Raw genomic sequence first — 18,435 nt, 5'->3', positions numbered from 1 at the left:
GTAATTTTGTATTTACACGGTGCACTTAACGGTAAAACTGACATCTTTTCTTTAAATAAAATAATCCTGAAATCTTATGGTTTTCATTCTGGCCATAATGCCTAGTATTAAGCTGACAGTTCATGTTCTGTGCAGATCACTTTCCATGTGATCTTTATTTTTACAGCTTACAAAATGAGTATCGTCTCAGTTTTTTCCAGGTTGTAGTGCTACCAAGACATTACATCACTAGTCAGGTGTTTAGAGGGAGCTTGTCCTTGCTTCAATGAGTGGAGCGACCACTGGGTGGAGGAAATCATTCTCCACAGGGCTGCAGGGAATTGTCCCAGGTGTGCTGCAATGGGTGGGGTGGCTGATGTGTGGAAGGGAGAAAGGTGACCTCACACTTGGAGGGTACTCCAACAGGAAATAGCCATTTCACAAAAAGAAATAAGCAGCATTATGGTGGACTCACAACACAGCCATTTAGCCCCAAGACAAGTACGGATGTTTTCTAAGCATGTCCATTACTATCTGGCAGGTACGTACTAAAATCATCTTATGATGGATTGACTGTTTGGCATGCAGAACTTCTCAGCTTAACATCTCCTAATATATCTTATATAAAGCAGAGGAATGCGCTCAGACTTCAAATATGACTCAAAAATAAAAGGGTTAAACTAGATCAAAATGGTGTCCAATCTATTGATAGCATGTTATAGAGCATGAAAAGCTGAACAAGTTGTGGTATAGTTTTGTGTAAAAAGATTCAGTATACCAGCAGGGATGTGGAATTCCTATCACTTGACGCCCGGGACATGCAGTGAATTTTTCAGGCCCTTAGGCCTGCTTCGGGCAAGCAGGGCCAGATCGGAAAGCACCCGTCAAGCACAGCGCACTCAGGGTGTATGGAGCAGACTCCGGACTTGAGCCCGCTCCGTACTCTGCAGCCCCCAGCTGTTTTCAGTAGCTGGGGGCCGGCGCTGATAGCCTGCATGCGGCAATCACTGCGGCTTGCTATTAACCCTTTAGATTGCCGCTGTCCAAGCTGACAGTGTCATCTAAAGGGACATGTGAATGCTCCCTGGTGGACTAGTGGGATGGAACGCAGCGGCCGATCCACTATAGAGGTAGCCAGTGGGCTTACCTCTGCTTTCCTGGTGTCCGTGGCTCTGTTATTGATAGACCCTGGCTGGAATAGGCTCTATCAATGGATCACAGAGCACACAGGTCAATGGAGTTCAATAGAATTCTATTGATCTGTATGAGCAATCTAATGATTCCTCCTAAAAGTTCCCTAAGGGTCTAATAAAATGTGTGTAAAAATATCCTATATAAAAATATGTAAACAAAATAAAAATAAACATATTTGCTATTGCTGCGTGCGTAATTGTACGAACTATTAAAATAAAACATTATGGGGGACATTTATCAAAACCTGTCCAAAGCAACCAATCAGATCGCTTCTTTAATTTTTGAAAAGGCCTATGAAAAATGAAAGAAGGAATCTGACAGGTTGCTATGGGCAACTCAGCAACTTTCCCTCTGGACAGGTTTTGATAAATCTCCCCCTATGTATCCCGTATGGTAAATTACGTAAATGTAAAAACAAAATACCAAACCACAGAATTGCAATTTTTATAATATCCCAGAAAAAAAGTTAAAAGCGATTAAAAAGTCAGATCAATACCAAAATGGTACTGATACAAAGAACAGATTATGGCGCAAAAAATGTGCCCTTACACAGCCTCATATGCAAAAAAAATAAATCCACGGGGGTCAGAAAATATACATTTTTAAAAAAAAATTGAAAAAGTTCAGAATTTTTTTTTTTTATTAGGAAAACATGACGGAAACTATACAAATCTGGTATTGTTGTAACCAGGCCGCCCTAAAGTATCAAACTAACATGTTAGCTCAACCACAAGGTAAATGGCGTAGAAAAGAAAAACACCAAATTTACTAAATTATCTTTTACTATTTCAATTTAACTTCACCAATGTTTTTTTTTTGTTTTTTGTTTCGGAGCTTTTATTATAGAAAAATTAAAAAGTATCATTATAGTAGTTAGTTATGGCTTTTATAGGGCAAGGAGGAAAAAACGAGAGTGTAAAAGCGAAAATTGGCTCAGACAAGTGGATCGTCAAGTAGATTTTGCTCCATGGACAAGTAGTTTTTTATTACATTTCCACACCCCTGATACCAGTAATTTATAGATTGATATCCCTGCTAATCCTGGGCTTAGGAGTCCTGTGGGCAGTGTCACTCAATGATTGATAGCTGTCAGTCACTGATTAGGACCGCCCACTGGACACATAAGGGCAAAACAAGCAGGGATTTAAATGAATAAAATACAATTTATATTGAATCTTTTCCAACAATAATAAATATCTCAATCTGCCCTGTTTCTCTTTCTCTATAAGACAAAGATGGAGAATGATACTGCTTGTTCAACATGACAGGCTCCCTTAAACTGTATATAACAAAGCACATATGGACGTACTGTTTCCCATTCCCAACCCTGCAGTCATCATCTCCAGCACTTAGGGACTGAACTTTAATAAACTCTACATCAGGAAGTATATACACTTCTAGGGCTCTTTCCTTTTAACCCTGACATCACCTCTAAGACATAGCAGTACATCTGCTGTAGGGCTACAATTATAGTCTAGATCAGTGGTCTTCAACCTGCGGACCTCCAGATGTTGCAAAACTACAACTCCCAGCATGCCCGGACAGCCAACGGCTGTCCGGGCATGCTGGGAGTTGTAGTTTTGCAACATCTGGAGGTCCGCAGGTTGAAGACCACTGGTTTAGATGAATACATGGATTAAAGGGGTGCTCCGGTGAAAACCTTTTTTCTTTTAAATCAACTGGTGGCAGAAAGTTAAACATATTTGTAAATTACTTCTATTAAAAAATCTTAATCCTTCCAGTACTTATTAGCAGCTGAATGGTACAGAGGAAATTCCTTTCTTTTTGGAACACTGATGACATCATGACCACAGTGCTCTCTGCTGACATCTCTGTCCATTTTAGCAACCGTGCATAGCAGATGTATGCTAAGGGCAGCATTGTGGCTCAGTGGTTAGCACTGCTGCCTTGCAGTGCTGGGGACTTGGGTTCAAATCCCACTAAGGACAACAATAAATAAAGCGTTATTATTATAATAACGTCAGCAGAGAGAACTGTGGTCGTGATGTCATCAGAGAGCATTCCAAAAAGAAAATAATTCCCTCTGTAGTATTCAGCAGCTAATAAGCACAGGAAGGATTAAGATTTTTTAGTAGAAGTAATTTAGAAATATGTTTAACTTTTCTTTTTTAAAGAAAAAAAGGTTTTTACCGCAGTACTCCTTTAATGTGCCATTACCATGTGCTTCTGACCACCACTGTCCTGGGACAACTATAGTACTATCCTAGTGGTTCAGAAATCGCCTTATAGCATGTTGCTGTATAAATAGAAAAATGGTCAGATAATCCAACCAGATAATAAAAACTCTGTAAATATATTGCTTTACTTATCTTGCTGTGATCCACAATTCAGCAAAATCTCCCTCCACCCCCTGCTGGCTCAGTGTATGCACATAACTTGCCCTGGTGATCTGTATCCTGCTGGCACTGTAGAGTAACTATCCTCCAGGCACACGGGATTTCAGCTGAGCTGTTAAAGATGTCAGAAGATGAGATGTGAATGTCAAGAGGCTTGCTGACTGCTTAAAGGGGTACTCTGGCAGAAGGGTGTATTTTCCTTTACTTGCCTCCAGTATACTGCTCCAGTCCCCAATACAATCCTATTCCTGGTGCTGGGGGTCAATGCATTATTACAGTTCAGTTTAGCGACTAGGCCAGTGATTGGCTAAGCTGCACTGTGATGTACTGACCCCAGAAAGATGATCGCATTGGGGACTAAAGTAAAGGTTTGGGGTAGGGATCGACTGCTTATCGGTTTGGCCGATATTATGGGCCGATATTCGTGATTTTGGACGTTATCGATATCGGCAATTACCTTGCCGATAATCCGATAATGACCAGCCCCCCACACCGCACCACCACCCCCCCACCGCACCGCACTGCCCCGGCCAGAGACCATCGCCACTGCCGCTGCCCAATTGCTTCCCCCATCCCCGGTTTTATAATTACCTGTTCCCGGGGTCCACACTACTTCTGGCTCCTGCTGCGTCCTGCGTTACGCTGTGCGCAATGATGAGTGACGTCCTCAACGCGGCGTCACCGTCAGTGCGCACAGTGACAGCTCAGGATGGTGGAGGTAATGGGGCAGCGGCGGCGGTCTCTGGCCGGGGCGGTCTTTGGGGGGTGTGGTGGTTGGACTAAGGATCGGCAGGGGGAGAGAAGCGGGCGGCGGGGGGGGTAGGGAGTCAGGGGGATGTGCTGAAATAGCCGATAACTTATATCGGAATATCGGGATAAGTTATCGGCTGTCGGCCTTAAAGTCCACATAGTATCGGTCCTAAAAAATCGATATCGGTCGATCCCTAGTTTGGGGTATATATATATATATATATATATATATATATATATATAGATAGATAGCAGAAAGGCTGAGCATTAGGGGGGGGAGGGGGAAGGGGGAGAAGAAAAAAAAACACCATTCTGTCAGAGTACCCCTTTAAGTAACAACCTTCTAGGCTCGGATTCAAGATCTGGGATCTGGACGATATATTATAAATACATAATAATAATTATTGTATTATTATTATATATCTATATCCATATATATTAAGCGACTACACTTTTGATGAAAATTTAAATTAAAAGGTAAACATAGACCTAAATATCTGGTCCTCCTCCAATCCTGAGGGGCTTGTTGTGGGCCACGTACATGATAGCATACTTTTCTATGCTTGATATGGATCTGGAACAGTAGTAAAAGTAATTCATATCTGTACCATGGAAGTCTATACACCCACAATGTGTCTGGGCCAATGCAGGATCAGAATACCTCACATTTAACCCTATTTATATGGAAAGTGGAGCCCCATAATCACCTGTTGGGGCCCTGGATTAGACTGACAAAGCAGATTCTGACCAGGTTGAATTATGGCCACCTTCATGTCTGCCATGTGACTGGTGCCACCTGGATGTCACAATTCACTGTAGGTAATGGAAATCCACACCGTCCATAAAGCCACTCCCTTCTAGGAAAGCAGTGGTCTCCAAACTGTGGAGCTCCAGATGTTGCAAAACTACAACTCCCGGCATGCCCGTACAAATTGGAAATGACAGAATTATTATGGGCACCATGTGACTGGTGCCATCTGGGCATCACAATTCACTGAAAATCCATACTGTCCATATCTCCACTCACTTCTAGTCAAGCAGTGGTCTGCAAAATATGGAGCTCCAGACTTTGCCAAAGTACAACCCCAGCAATGCCCGTACAGATAGGAATTTACAGAATAATTATGGGCACAATGTGGCTGTTGCCACTTGAATGTTAGAACCCACATTGTCAATGATATTTCCACTCACTTCTAGTAAAGCAGTGGCCTCAAAATTGAGAAGCTCCAGATGTTGCAAAACTACAACTCCCAGCATGCCCGGACAGCCAACGGCTGTCCGGGCATGCTGGGAGTTGTAGTTTTGCAACATATGGAGCTCCACAATTTGGAAACCAGTAAAGGGAACAAGCTGCCCAGCATTTAGTGTCCACCTAGGTCTAGCCTTAGCTACATGGCATATAAATGGCAGCTGGCACAAAATACAGAGCAGCATGTAACACGATCTATAAGTGATAGTCACCAGACAACTGCATAAGTTTGCACCCCCCTCAGTGCATGCTACATTACTCCATATGCTACATAGCGAGTACCTGAAGATCTTGACGATGAGGCAGCCGATGAGGAAGGTGCTGAAGCCGCACACGAAGATGAAGACGCTCTTGATGGTTGGCATGTACTGCCCGATGTTGCTGAAGCGGGTCACCGTGGTAGTGTCATTGCCCTGTGTGTCCGGAGTGTGCACGGTGCTATTGGTGGGTGAGGGGGAGAGGGCTTCCTCCTGTCTGTACACCGCGCTGCCCAGGGCTGCACAGAGCAGCAGCCACAAACAGCGGCTCAACCCCACGGATCGCATCTTCTGCAGCCTCCACTACCGCAGCACCAGGAGGGGTAATGTGAACGGGAAGCAGCCGCTGTGAGGTGCAAACCTTGTGTCCTATGCAGGTCTGTGTTGTCTCCTCCCCTCTGCTCTCCGGAGATTGCCGAAAGGAAACGAAAGCAGAAAGGAGAGGACGTACACACCTCCCTCACATCCCCTCCCTCACCTCCCTCACATCCCCTCCCTCACCTCCCTCACATCACCTCCCAGCAGCTTCACTGTACCCTCCGAGGACGTGAAGATAAACGCACAGTGTTTGTGTACAGCATCCGTACGGAGGACGTAGAAATACACAGTGGTGTCCATAACATTGTATACAGGACGTATAAATGTACAGTACATGTCAGTGTTCATTGTATACAGTATACAGGATGTATAAATGTACAGTACATGTCAGTGTTCATTGTATACAGTATACAGGACGTAGAAATGTACAGTACATGTCAGTGTTCATTGTATACAGTATACAGGACATAGAAATGTACAGTACATGTCAGTGTTCATTGTATACAGTATACAGGACATAGAAATGTACAGTACATGTCAGCATTCATTGTATACAGTATACAGGATGTAGAAATGTACAGGACATATCAGCGTTCATTGTATACAGTATACAGGACGTAGAAATGTACAGTACATATCAGTGTTCATTGTATACAGTATACAGGACATAGAAATGTACAGTACATGTCAGCGTTCATTGTATACAGTATACAGGACATATAAATGTACAGTACATGTCAGCGTTCATTGTATACAGGATGTAGAAATGTACAGTACATGTCAGCATTCATTGTATACATTATACAGGATGTAGAAATGTACAGTACATGTCAGCGTTCATTGTATACAGTATACAGGACATATAAATGTACAGTACATGTCAGCGTTCATTGTATACAGTATACAGGACATATAAATGTACAGTACATGTCAGCGTTCATTGTATACAGTATACAGGACATAGAAATGTACAGTACATGTCAGCGTTCATTGTATACAGGATGTAGAAATGTACAGTACATGTCAGCGTTCATTGTATACAGTATACAGGACATATAAATGTACAGTACATGTCAGCGTTCATTGTATACAGTATACAGGACATATAAATGTACAGGACATGTTAGCGTTCATTGTATACAGGATGTAGAAATGTACAGTACATGTCAGTGTTCATTGTATACAGTATACAGGACATAGAAATGTACAGTACATGTCAGCGTTCATTGTATACAGGATGTAGAAATGTACTGTACATTTATACATCCTCTACACTTTATACAATGTCAGCGTTCATTGTATACAGTATACAGGACATAGAAATGTACAGTACATGTCAGTGTTCATTGTATACAGTATACAGGACATAGAAATGTACAGTACATGTTATTGTTCATTGTATACAGTATACAGGATGTAGAAATGTACAGTACATGTCAGCATTCATTGTATACAGTATACAGGACATAGAAATGTACAGGACATGTCAGTGTCCATTGTATACAGTATACAGGGCATAGAAATGTACAGTACATATCAGTGTTCATTGTATACAGTATACAGGACATAGAAATGTACAGTACATGTCAGTGTTCATTGTATACAGGAGGTAGAAATGTACAGTACATGTTATTGTTCATTGTATACAGTATACAGGATGTAGAAATGTACAGTACATGTCAGTGTTCATTGTATGCAGTATACAGGATGTAGAAATGTACAGTACATATCAGCATTCATTGTATACAGTATACAGGACATATAAATGTACAGTACATGTCAGTGTTCATTTTATACAGTATACAGGATGTAAAAAAGTACAGTACATGTTATTTTTCATTGTATACAGGATGTAGAAATGTCCTTTACATGTCAGCATTCATTGTATACATTATACAGGATGTAGAAATGTACAGTACATGTCAGTGTTCATTGTATACAGTATACAGGACATATAAAAGTACAGTACATGTCAGTGTTCATTGTATACAGTATACAGGATGTAGAAATGTCCAGTACATGTCGGCGTTCATTGTATACAGGATGTAGAAATGTACAGTACATGTCAGCATTCATTGTATACAGTATACAGGATGTAGAAATGTACAGTACATGTCAGCGTTCATTGTATACAGTATACAGGATGTATAAATGTACAGTACATGTCAGCGTTCATTGTATTCAGTATACAGGATGTAGAAATGTACAGTACATGTCGGCGTTCATTGTATACAGGATGTAGAAATGTACAGTACATGTCAGCATTCATTGTATACATTATACAGGATGTAGAAATGTACAGTACATGTCAGCGTTCATTGTATACAGTATACAGGATGTAGAAATGTACAGTACATGTCAGCGTTCATTGTATACAGGACATAGAAATGTACAGTAGTTGTCAGTGTTCATTGTATACAGTATACAGGACATAGAAATGTAAAGTACATGTCAGCGTTCATTGTATACAGTATACAGGACATATAAATGTGTATCTGGTGTGTATGTCCTCTCTGGTGTGTATGTCCTCTCTGGTGTGTATGTCCTCTCTGGTGTGTATGTCCTCTCTGGTGTGTATATCTTCCCTGGTGTGTATGTCCTTTCTGTTGTGTACATCCATCTGCTGGCTGCAGCTCAGATCACAGACTGCAGGAAATGGGAGTTTTTACACCACGTTGCAGTGAATCATTTGAAGAGGGCACAGGGGAGGGCACCAACAGGATAACCTGGGGCTGATGTCACCACTACCTGCCTCACTCCCCAGGGTGTCACTATTACTGGAGATACGAGAGGCATTACAGCTACCAGGGTTATTTAATCAATAATATTATTATAATGGTTTTAATTCTTGTTTATTATTTTATCATTGCTATTTATTTTCCTACTGTCCTAACCTATTCCATTCTCTCTCTGTTTAATATGTATAATAAATTATCATAATAATTTCTAAGGTTAAGTTCACATGGCTGTTGTACTACAACCACTTGAGGGTCCATTTAGCTCTTTTTTTGGGGTCAGAGCACAACTGATACTAACGGATGCCATTAACATAAAGGGAACTAAGCACTACAGTTTGTATATGGTAATATCTTTATTCTCACCATCCCCAGGTGACAATTTTTCAGGGATGGGATGCTGCTCTGGCCGTAGTGACGCCCCCTCAGTGTGATTGACAGCCCACATCACTGCTGTCTGCTTAGGGAGCAGAACGATGACATGGGCTGTCAATCCTGCCAAAACCATGAGAAGTATTTTAAGCTTCAAGAATTGGCATCTCAATTCTTGAAGCAAAAAATATTCCTTCCCAGAACCTTCCATTGACATCAATAGGGCTTTGATTCCAGGTAGAATTTCCACATGGAAATTCTGCTTTGAATCTGCTTTAAATTACTTGTGTGCCATGCTTTTTGCATGGAAAAGTAGAGGAAATTCAGTGAGTACATTTTTCTGTGTGAACATAGCTTAAGTTCATCTGCTCTTAGTTCATCAGCTTTCGAGCAATAGTGGCTGTTTTGCAGATTGCCAGTGGATCCATTGAAGAGATTGGTACCGTAAACTGCAGCGGAGTTACAATTGTTTGAGCATCCAGAGCACCTGCTCTGCATTACGAGGATGGGGCAGGCAGAGCGGGTGCCATGATTTTAGATTCTTTTTTTTTTTACAGCCATGAATGTTTAAATGGTCTCGACCAATCACGGCACCGGAATATGAAATCAAATCGCCATGATTTCATTTTCCCCACAAACAGCAGTGATTTCACATTCCCTACCAGGAGCCGTGATTATTCGGACAATTCTGGCCAATCATGGCTCTCAGCGGGGAATATGGAATCACAGCACTGTAATTTCATATTCCTGTTGGGTGTCGTGATTGCTTGGCCAGCATTATAAAGGGGTATTCCAGGATTTATCAACTTTGAAATACGCTCCCATTATGCAAAGATATGTGGGTTATGCATTTGCTTTGGTTATCAGTCTGCCACGGATCATCCACTTTTTCAGCTTTCTCTGTTCCCCCCCAGGTTCAGCATTCATGGCGGTATTGATGTCTGTTGTTCCGAGCTTTTCCCGCGATACTGTTCAGCCCAAGATAACAGCTGGTCAGAGGGGGCTTTATCTGGACGTCCTGACGTGCCTATGTTCACGGACAATCATGTGATGCTGGTACATCAGGACGTTGGATGTATGGAATGGATTTTTTTAAAACATTTCTGCAACAAGTTTGCACGTGCACAATTCTTGAAGTTACAGTATTTTGAGGTTTATTTAATTTTTTTAAGGGCAGTAAAAAAGATGACAAACATTTTGGATGTAATACGGCCATTGTATGCATGTGTTATGCACATTTTTTATGTATAAAAATACCTGAAAATGGCAAATAAATACCCAAGTGTTTTCCTTCATCTGATAAAATAAAGGAAAACACCCATAAAACACACTGAAAATCACAAAAAAGCTCTGTAAATAAAAATATGCAGAAATAAAACGGTAAAGCAAATAAAAGAAAACCTTAAACATGTTATGCTTGTTTTGCTTATAAATACAAGCATATTTTGAGCCTACTCTGTGTGACCACAGCTTTAGGCTGTGTTCACACTTTTAAAGATATCTACATGGGTATACATCTGCATGCCGCCAGAAAGGTATGCTGACGTATACCATAGCATACCCGAACTGAGCCCATTTACTCAAATCGACTAAATATAGTCTACCAGTGACTTATCTGAATGTATAAGTTGACTTTACAGATTTGTATATTGCTTCTATTTAAAAATCTTAACCCTTACAGTCTTTATCAGCTGTTGTATGCTCCACAGTAAATTATTTTCTCTTTGAATTTCCTTTCTGTCTGACCACTGTGCTGACACATCTGTCCATTTAAGGAACTGTCCGGAGCAGGATAGGTTTGCTATGGGGATTTGCTTCTACTCTGGACAGTTCCTTAAATGGACAAAGGTGTCAGCAGAGAGCTCTGGTCAGACAGAAGGGAAATTCCAAAAGAAAAGAACTTCCTCTGGAGCATACATCAGCTGATAAGTAGTGGAAGGATTAAGATTTTTAAATAGAAGTAATTTACAAATCTGTTTAACTTTCTGGCACCAGTTGAAAAATGTTTTCCAGTGGAGTACCCCTTTAAATAAAATGGACATAGCACAGTTCATAAAAACGGTCTAGCAGTGAGAAGGTTAAAAACGACAATATGTAGGGATTAGACATATGTGTCATACTAATTCACACATAATGTCACATCAATTAAAACTTTTTATAGAAAACAATTGTACTATGACAAATGAGTGAATGTTCTGGAGTAAGACATTTTTATACTGCTTTCATTTAAATATGGTTTATGGCATATTTCTGCAACATAAAGCATTAAACAGTCAGCTACATGACACAGCTAATAAAACATGTTTTAAAATAGCACACTTGTCCTTTCATGTGGCCGTGCCATATTTTCCTGGTGGTATAATTACTGTTATTTTTAATACACTTTCATCACACATACATTGTTGCCTGGGAATCAGGAATTTTGCTACAGGGCACACAGAAAAATAACATGTTTTTTTTTTAAAGATATTCTATAAATTAGATGCTTTAAAAGTTAAAGGGGTGCTCCAGCAGAAGACAACTTATTCCCTATCCACAGGATAGGAGATAAGTGATTGCGGAGGGTCCGAACACTGGGACCCCTGTGATGTCCCATCTCTCTGTGAAGAGCACATGCAGCAGATGGCTCGCACTCCATTTATTATCTATGGGGGACATTAATCAAAACCTTTCCAGAGGAAAAGTTGCTGAGTTGCCCATAGCAACCAATCAGATCGCTTCTTTCATGAAAAGGCCTCTGAAAAATGAAAGAAGCAATTTGATTGTTTGTTATGGGCAACTCAGCAACATTTTCTCTCGACAGGTTTTGATAAATCTTCCCCTATGGGATTGTTGAAGAGACCTGAGTGTTGTACTCAGGCATCTCTGGTGCTCCTAAAGAAAATAATGGAGGGCGTGTCATCTGCTGAATGCGTTTCGCACAGAGAGCCTGGGCCCAGTTCAGGAGATTGTGGGGTGTTCCAGCAGTCAGACTCCCTGCGATCAGGCACTTATCCCTAATTCTGTGGTTAGTGGATAAGCCGGACTACCCCTTTAGTGGCCTATCATCGGAGTACAACATCAATATTAGATTGGGTTGGACTTGAAAAAATAAAGAACTGTGTACTCATCTGCTAGACAGTCAATCAGTGACTGAGGTGAATACCACTGTGGATCGTGATTGGCTGATCATAGGACTTGGTACTCTGAACAGATTGCAGGAGGTAAGTATACAGTTCTTTTCTGACATATGATGTCCAGTTATATTATTTGCTGGGTGGGGGAAGTATGGGGCGGGCTCAGAAGCTGGACACATGCCACACATGGCTGGTGCCAGCTGCTATCTGAAGCGGACAACCACCATCTGCAGTCGGATTGAAGCTCAGTCCAATTTAATTCATTTAAATGTTACCTGTCATTAGTAATAAAAATATGTTATAGAATAACCTATTTGAATTTCCTTTCTAATATTCCTCTTTATATAATTTTGTAACTTTGTGTGTTAAATTAACCACTAAAGGTTTGGCCACAACGGGTCCTTCTTCTGGTCCTGCCTGCAGTCCTGCTTTCAGATTGTCTCCTACAGCAGCCTGGCAGAAACAAAAGTAAAAAAAAATGCAGGTGATACCCCAGCTCAGCACAGTATATAGAGTGTACAGTACAGTTCAATGGTAGAGCTGAGGGGGGTGGGGGGTGGCCTCAGCCATTCACAACCCATCTCACATTGAACTGCTCTGGGCTGTGTGTGGGATTAAAAAGGATGGGCTTCAATGAAGATAATCGGCTCACACGGCGCTGACCGAGCAGGACTGTAGCAGAGTGAGGGAGGAAGTTCTCCCCTGTATGGTTTCAGATGATGTCACACCTGTTGGGGAATGCCCCTTCTCAGTCTGTAGAGCTCACCTAGACTGAGCAAAAAATACAGCACAATATCAAGGTAGAAAACTATGGTACTGAACTGGGAGGATTAAAAAAGTGATCAAGCTCATGACAGGTCATTTTTTACTTCTCCTTAAAGGCCGCTAGATGGCGAATTGTTGTCATGGCAACCTTAGGTCTTCTGAAGTCCTCCATGACTACAATTTCAGATCTGATAGTAAAGCCAGCCATAGGCACCCAACACCGCTTCTAGAGTGGAATGGTGGTCTGTAACCTAGGCAATGAGTTGTCAACAAGGGGAGGAAAGGAGCAGGAGTATATTAGGAGAAGGGAGCAAATTTGTTACATTTGTGTGTATGCCCTAAAAGTTAAACTATGTTAGCTGAGATGGAAATACCTCTGTAAGGCTAGGTTCTCATTGGGAAAAATGTTTCAATTATTTTGCCAGAAAACTAATGTAAAAAAGTAAGAAATGTTTGTGAAAAATTTGAGCTCACTTACTGGACTTTGTCTCAGCCTGTGCTACTTCAGCTTGGACAAAGATCATGCTGCCACTGGACAGGATTATGTTCTGGATGGTATGGCGACCCCTAGTGGTCTTTTTATAAGCTATGATTTCTAACAAAGGAGATACATTTTTTATGAAGTATATTAGGTTAATGTTTTGCCAAGATGTACAGCATTTAAAACGTATTTAATTCTTACTGTGGCCATTTAAACAAAAAAAAACAAAAAAAAAAAAATATGGGTAGAATCAGACACACAGCTTTTGACTACAAGTACCAAAAATAAACTATACCTATAGTATAAGGGTATGTTCACACTGAGGAATTGGGGCGGAAATCAAACAGAAATTTTCTGCCTCAAAATATTGTTACTTTTCCACAAGAACTCACAGAGATTTTGCGCGGAATTGGTGCGGAATTCGAGCTGAATTCCACACGCGGAAATGAAAATTTCAAGCGGAGGAGAAGAGTATAATATATATATATATATATATATATATATATATATATATATTATCCTCTTTTTTTTCATGCGGAAATTCCTCGCCAATTCCACGCCATTTCTGCGCCAATTCCGTGTGGGAATGATTCTGACTGAAAAAAAAAATTAACATTGATCTCTATGGGAGTAAGGCTAGGTTCAGACTACGGAATTTCCGCCGGAATTTTCGCTTAAAAATTTCCGGCAGAAATTCCGCTTACTATAATGCATAGTGTAGTGAATGATTTTCCGTTCACAAATTCACACTTCGGAATTTGTGAAGCGGAAAATCCGGATGAAAAATCCGCTAGAAAACTTCCGCCTGAATAAAGGGGTTGCTCTTCCTTCAGGTGGAAATCCTAGCAGAACACATAGCAGTCTATAGGAGACTGCAGTGTCCGCGCGGTCCTAGCGCCGACTAATTCAGACGGCGCAGGCGGAACTCGGAATCTCCGGGCGGAAATTTTCTGCCCGGAGATTCCGTAGTCTGAACCTAGCCTAAGACGCTGATTCCGCCTGAAAGAAAGAACATGTTCTTTCTTCAAGCGGAACAGACTTCCTCGTCAGAATTCTGCTTGAGGAAATTCCTCAGTGTGAACTGAGGGGCAGAAATTCTGCACAGCTCTATGGGGATTTTCACTGCTGAATGATTTGGAGAGGAAAAAGCAAGCAGAGTTACTCGTGGAAATTCCTCTCCAATTCCACAGTGTGAACATACCCTAAAACACTATACCTACATGGCTTTTTATTAATTTTTTTATTTTTACTGTTTTGTGAATGTGCAATTTTTGAAAATGGCCTTGGCGTCTTTTTTCCAAATTTTTGCGTCTTTTTTCCAAATTTTCAAGAATGTTTCTTTCCCTAGCCCTTTATGAGTTGAAACACAAAAACTGCATTACTGAGGACAAAAAAGAGGGGCCAAAGAAAATTTGTTTCTGAATAAATCCTAAAACAGGTTGAACCTGTCTTTTGACATCCTGCTGATCTTCATGTTTAGTCAGTAAATAGTAATTTTAACACCTCAGGTGCATAGTGTTGTAGTTTCAGACTTAAAACTTGTTATTAAAACAAAATGTGTATACCTGAACAAAATGCCTTTTTTGTGGTATTTAGGCATGTTAGTTTCAAAATTAATTTCAGACTTTAATCTCTCCAATCTTTCCACCAATTATCAGAGAACTACACATTTTTACACTAATGTGGGGAGTCCATTTCTATATCAATGCAGTGGTTTCTAACTTAAAAAGTTCCCACAAGCACTCACCTTTTACAAAACTGAACAGATTTCATGTGTACTTTTGTATAAAGGGGTATTTCTTGCATAAAGTGATGGTTCTAGTTAAGAGGTCAGAGCAGTGCTTATGCAACCACCAGAAAAAGCTGGGTACTTTGGTCAGTGCCAGTCAGAAATGAAAAAAGAACACTCTAGATTCCAGAAGTACGATTCTTGGTTTATTGAATAGCAGACGATGCATTTCGAGGGGTTTACCACTCTTTGTCAGGTCTGAATGTGTACATACCATCCACATTTGTCAGGTCTAAATACAGTCATGGCCGTAAATGTTTGCACCCCTGAAATTTTTCTAGAAAATGAAGTATTTCTCACGTAAAAGGATTGCAGTAACACATGTTTTGCTATACACATGTTTATTCCCTTTGTGTGTATTGGAACTAAACCAAAAAAGGGAGGAAAAAAATAAGCAAATTGGACATAATGTCACACCAAACTCCAAAAATGGGCTGGACAAAATTATTGGCACTCTTTCAAAATTGTGAGAAAAAAAAAAAAAAAGTTATCGGTATCGGCAATTGCCTTGCTGATAATCCGATAATGTCCTGTCCCCCGCACCGCCCCCACCCCCACACTGCCGCGCCGCACCCCCCTGCTGCACCGCACTACCTCCCCCCGTCGCCGAACCGCCTGTATTGTCATGCAAAATTGAGTGGCTCCGCCCATTTTAGTCCCTCCCCTTTTATGGCTCCAACTTTTTTTAAAGCCACACCAAGTTACAATGCTATCCCCCCAGATTTTTGGCGCTTCCTACACCCCTGTATGATATGAACATAATATGTATCTAACATGTTGCTTTCCTGTACAGTTATAAAAACTATGTGTTGAAACATTCATGTTTCTTTTGAAGATTGTTTGATGGTGATTTGTACCAACATGATCGGAATAACATTCAATAACATAACGGAAGAAATTCAAACGTATTTTTGATTTATATAAATCTATGACACAGTATGAGATATTCTAACTGCCTTCATAAAGCTTAAAGGAAGGGTGGGGTAGTGTTATTAACCTTCATGTGTGTAGCCTTAACCAATAGCCTTAGCCGTCTTGTGATGTGGAAAGGTTTGTGGCAGTGTGGAGTAGGTATCGACCGATTATCGGTTTGGCCGATATTATCGTCCGATAATCACGATTTTGGGCATTATCGGTATCGGCAATTACCTTGCCGATAATCCGATAATGCCCCGAACCCCGCACCGCCCCCACCGCACCGTGACCGCCCCCCCACTGACCCGCCTCACCGCACCTCGTCGCACCCCCCACCGCACAGCCCCAGCCCCATTGCCTCCCCCATCCCCGGTTTTATAATTACCTGTTCCCGGGGCCCCGGTTCCATGCTACTTCTGGCTCCTGCTGCATCCTGCGTTACGCTGTGCGCAATGACGAGTGACGCACCGTCGGTGATCACAGTGAAAGCTCAGGAGGACGCCACCGGAGCCAGATGTAGAGGGGGCCCCGGGAACAGGTAATTATAAAACCGGGGATTGGGGAGGCAATGGGGCCGGGGTGGTGCGGTGGGGCAGTAGGGGGCGCGGAGCGGTGCGGCGGTGGGGGGGGGGCGTTCGCGGTGGCGATGATAGGACTCAGGACCCCTGGACAGGCAGGGGGAGAGAAGCGGGTGGCGGCGTTGGTCTATGGCACAGCAAAAGCCGCTGCAGTTCGTTGATTTAAAGCGCCCGCTTTAAATCAATGATCTGCAGCTGTGTCGCGGGGGGATAAATAGCCGATAACTTATACCGGAATATCGGTATAAGTTATCGGCTATTGGCCCTAACCTGCACCGATTATCGGTATCGGCCCTAAAAAAAGTGATGTCGGTCGATCCCTAGTGTGGAGCGAACTTACAGTAAATTGGTTCGTAATGAACCTCGCAGCTCGGCTGTTTATTACTTTAGTCTGCATAAATTAGTTCAGCTTTCCAGTGCTCCGGTGGCCTGGAAAAGTCTGGGGTGACAGTTTTAGGTCTTCTCTAAGACTCTATCCACCTTTTCCAGGCCACCAGAGCACTTGGAAAGCTGAACTAATTTATTAAGACAGTTCATGCATTTCTTTCAAGTTCTTTATGTACAGTAAGGGCACTGATAAAGGCTAGGCACAAGCCCACATAGTCAACTCAAAACACATATCAGTACAGAGTGATATAATTCAGCTGAAATACACTGCTCAAAAACAGTCACACTGTCCACTCAGGAAGCAACACTGATTGACAATCAATTTCACATGCTGTTGTGCAAATGGAACAGACAACAGGTGGAAATTATAGGCAATTAGCAAGACACCCCCAATAAAGGAGTGGTTCTGCACGTGGTGACCACTGACCACTTCTCAGTTCATATGCTTCCTGGCTGATGTTATGGTCACTTTTAAATGCTGGCGGTGCTTTCACTCTAGTGGTAGCTTGAGACAGAGTCTACAACCCACACAAGTGACTCAGGTAATGCAGCTCATCCAGGATGGCACATCAATGCGAGACGTGGCAAGAATGTTTGCTGTGTTTGTCAGCGTAGTGTCCAGAGCATGGAGGCGCTACCAGGAGACAGGCCAGTACATCAGGAGACTTGGAGGAGGTCGTAGGAGGGCAACAAACTAGCAACAGGACCTCCACCTTTGAGCAAGGAGAAGCAGGAGGAGCACTGCAAGAGCCCTGCAAAGTTACCTCCAGCAGGCCACAAATGTGCATGTGTCCGCTCAAACGGTCAGAAACAGACTCCGTGAGGGTGGTATGAGGGCCCAACATCCACAGGTGGGGGTTGTGTTTACAGCCCAACACAGTGCAGGACGTTTGGCATTTGCCGGAGAACACCAAGATTGGCAAATTTGCCACTGGAGCCCTGAGCTCTTCACCGATGAAAGCTGGCTCACACTGAGCACGTGTGACAGACGTGACAGAGCCTAGAGATGCAGTGGAGAACGTTCTGCTGGCTGCAACATCCTCCAGCATGACCGGTTTGGCGATGGGTCAGTAATGGTGTGGGGTGGCATTTTTTTGGGGGCCGCACAGCCCTTCATGTGCTTGCCAGAGGTAGCCTGACTGCTGTTCGGTTCCGAGATGAGATCCTTGTGAGACCATATGCTGGTGCGGTTG

At 42.1% G+C, this 18,435-nt stretch overlaps 1 protein-coding gene across 1 annotated transcript in view; it reads right to left on the bottom strand.

Moving 5' to 3' along the window:
• The window catches only part of FAM174B (family with sequence similarity 174 member B), a 49,579-nt gene extending 43,307 nt beyond the window's left edge, over positions 1 to 6,272 (bottom strand). Inside the window, exon 1 of the mRNA XM_056571874.1 lies at positions 5,812 to 6,272. Within this exon, the coding sequence (XP_056427849.1) occupies positions 5,812 to 6,074 (263 nt within the window). The 5' untranslated portion in view covers positions 6,075 to 6,272. The remainder of the gene's footprint in view (positions 1 to 5,811) is intronic.
• Positions 6,273 to 18,435: the final 12,163 nt, after the last annotated feature.

The sequence above is a fragment of the Hyla sarda genome, chromosome 4 (assembly GCF_029499605.1).
Source record: "Hyla sarda isolate aHylSar1 chromosome 4, aHylSar1.hap1, whole genome shotgun sequence".
Lineage (NCBI taxonomy): Eukaryota > Metazoa > Chordata > Amphibia > Anura > Hylidae > Hyla > Hyla sarda.
This window is presented reverse-complemented; position numbering and strand designations above follow the sequence as displayed.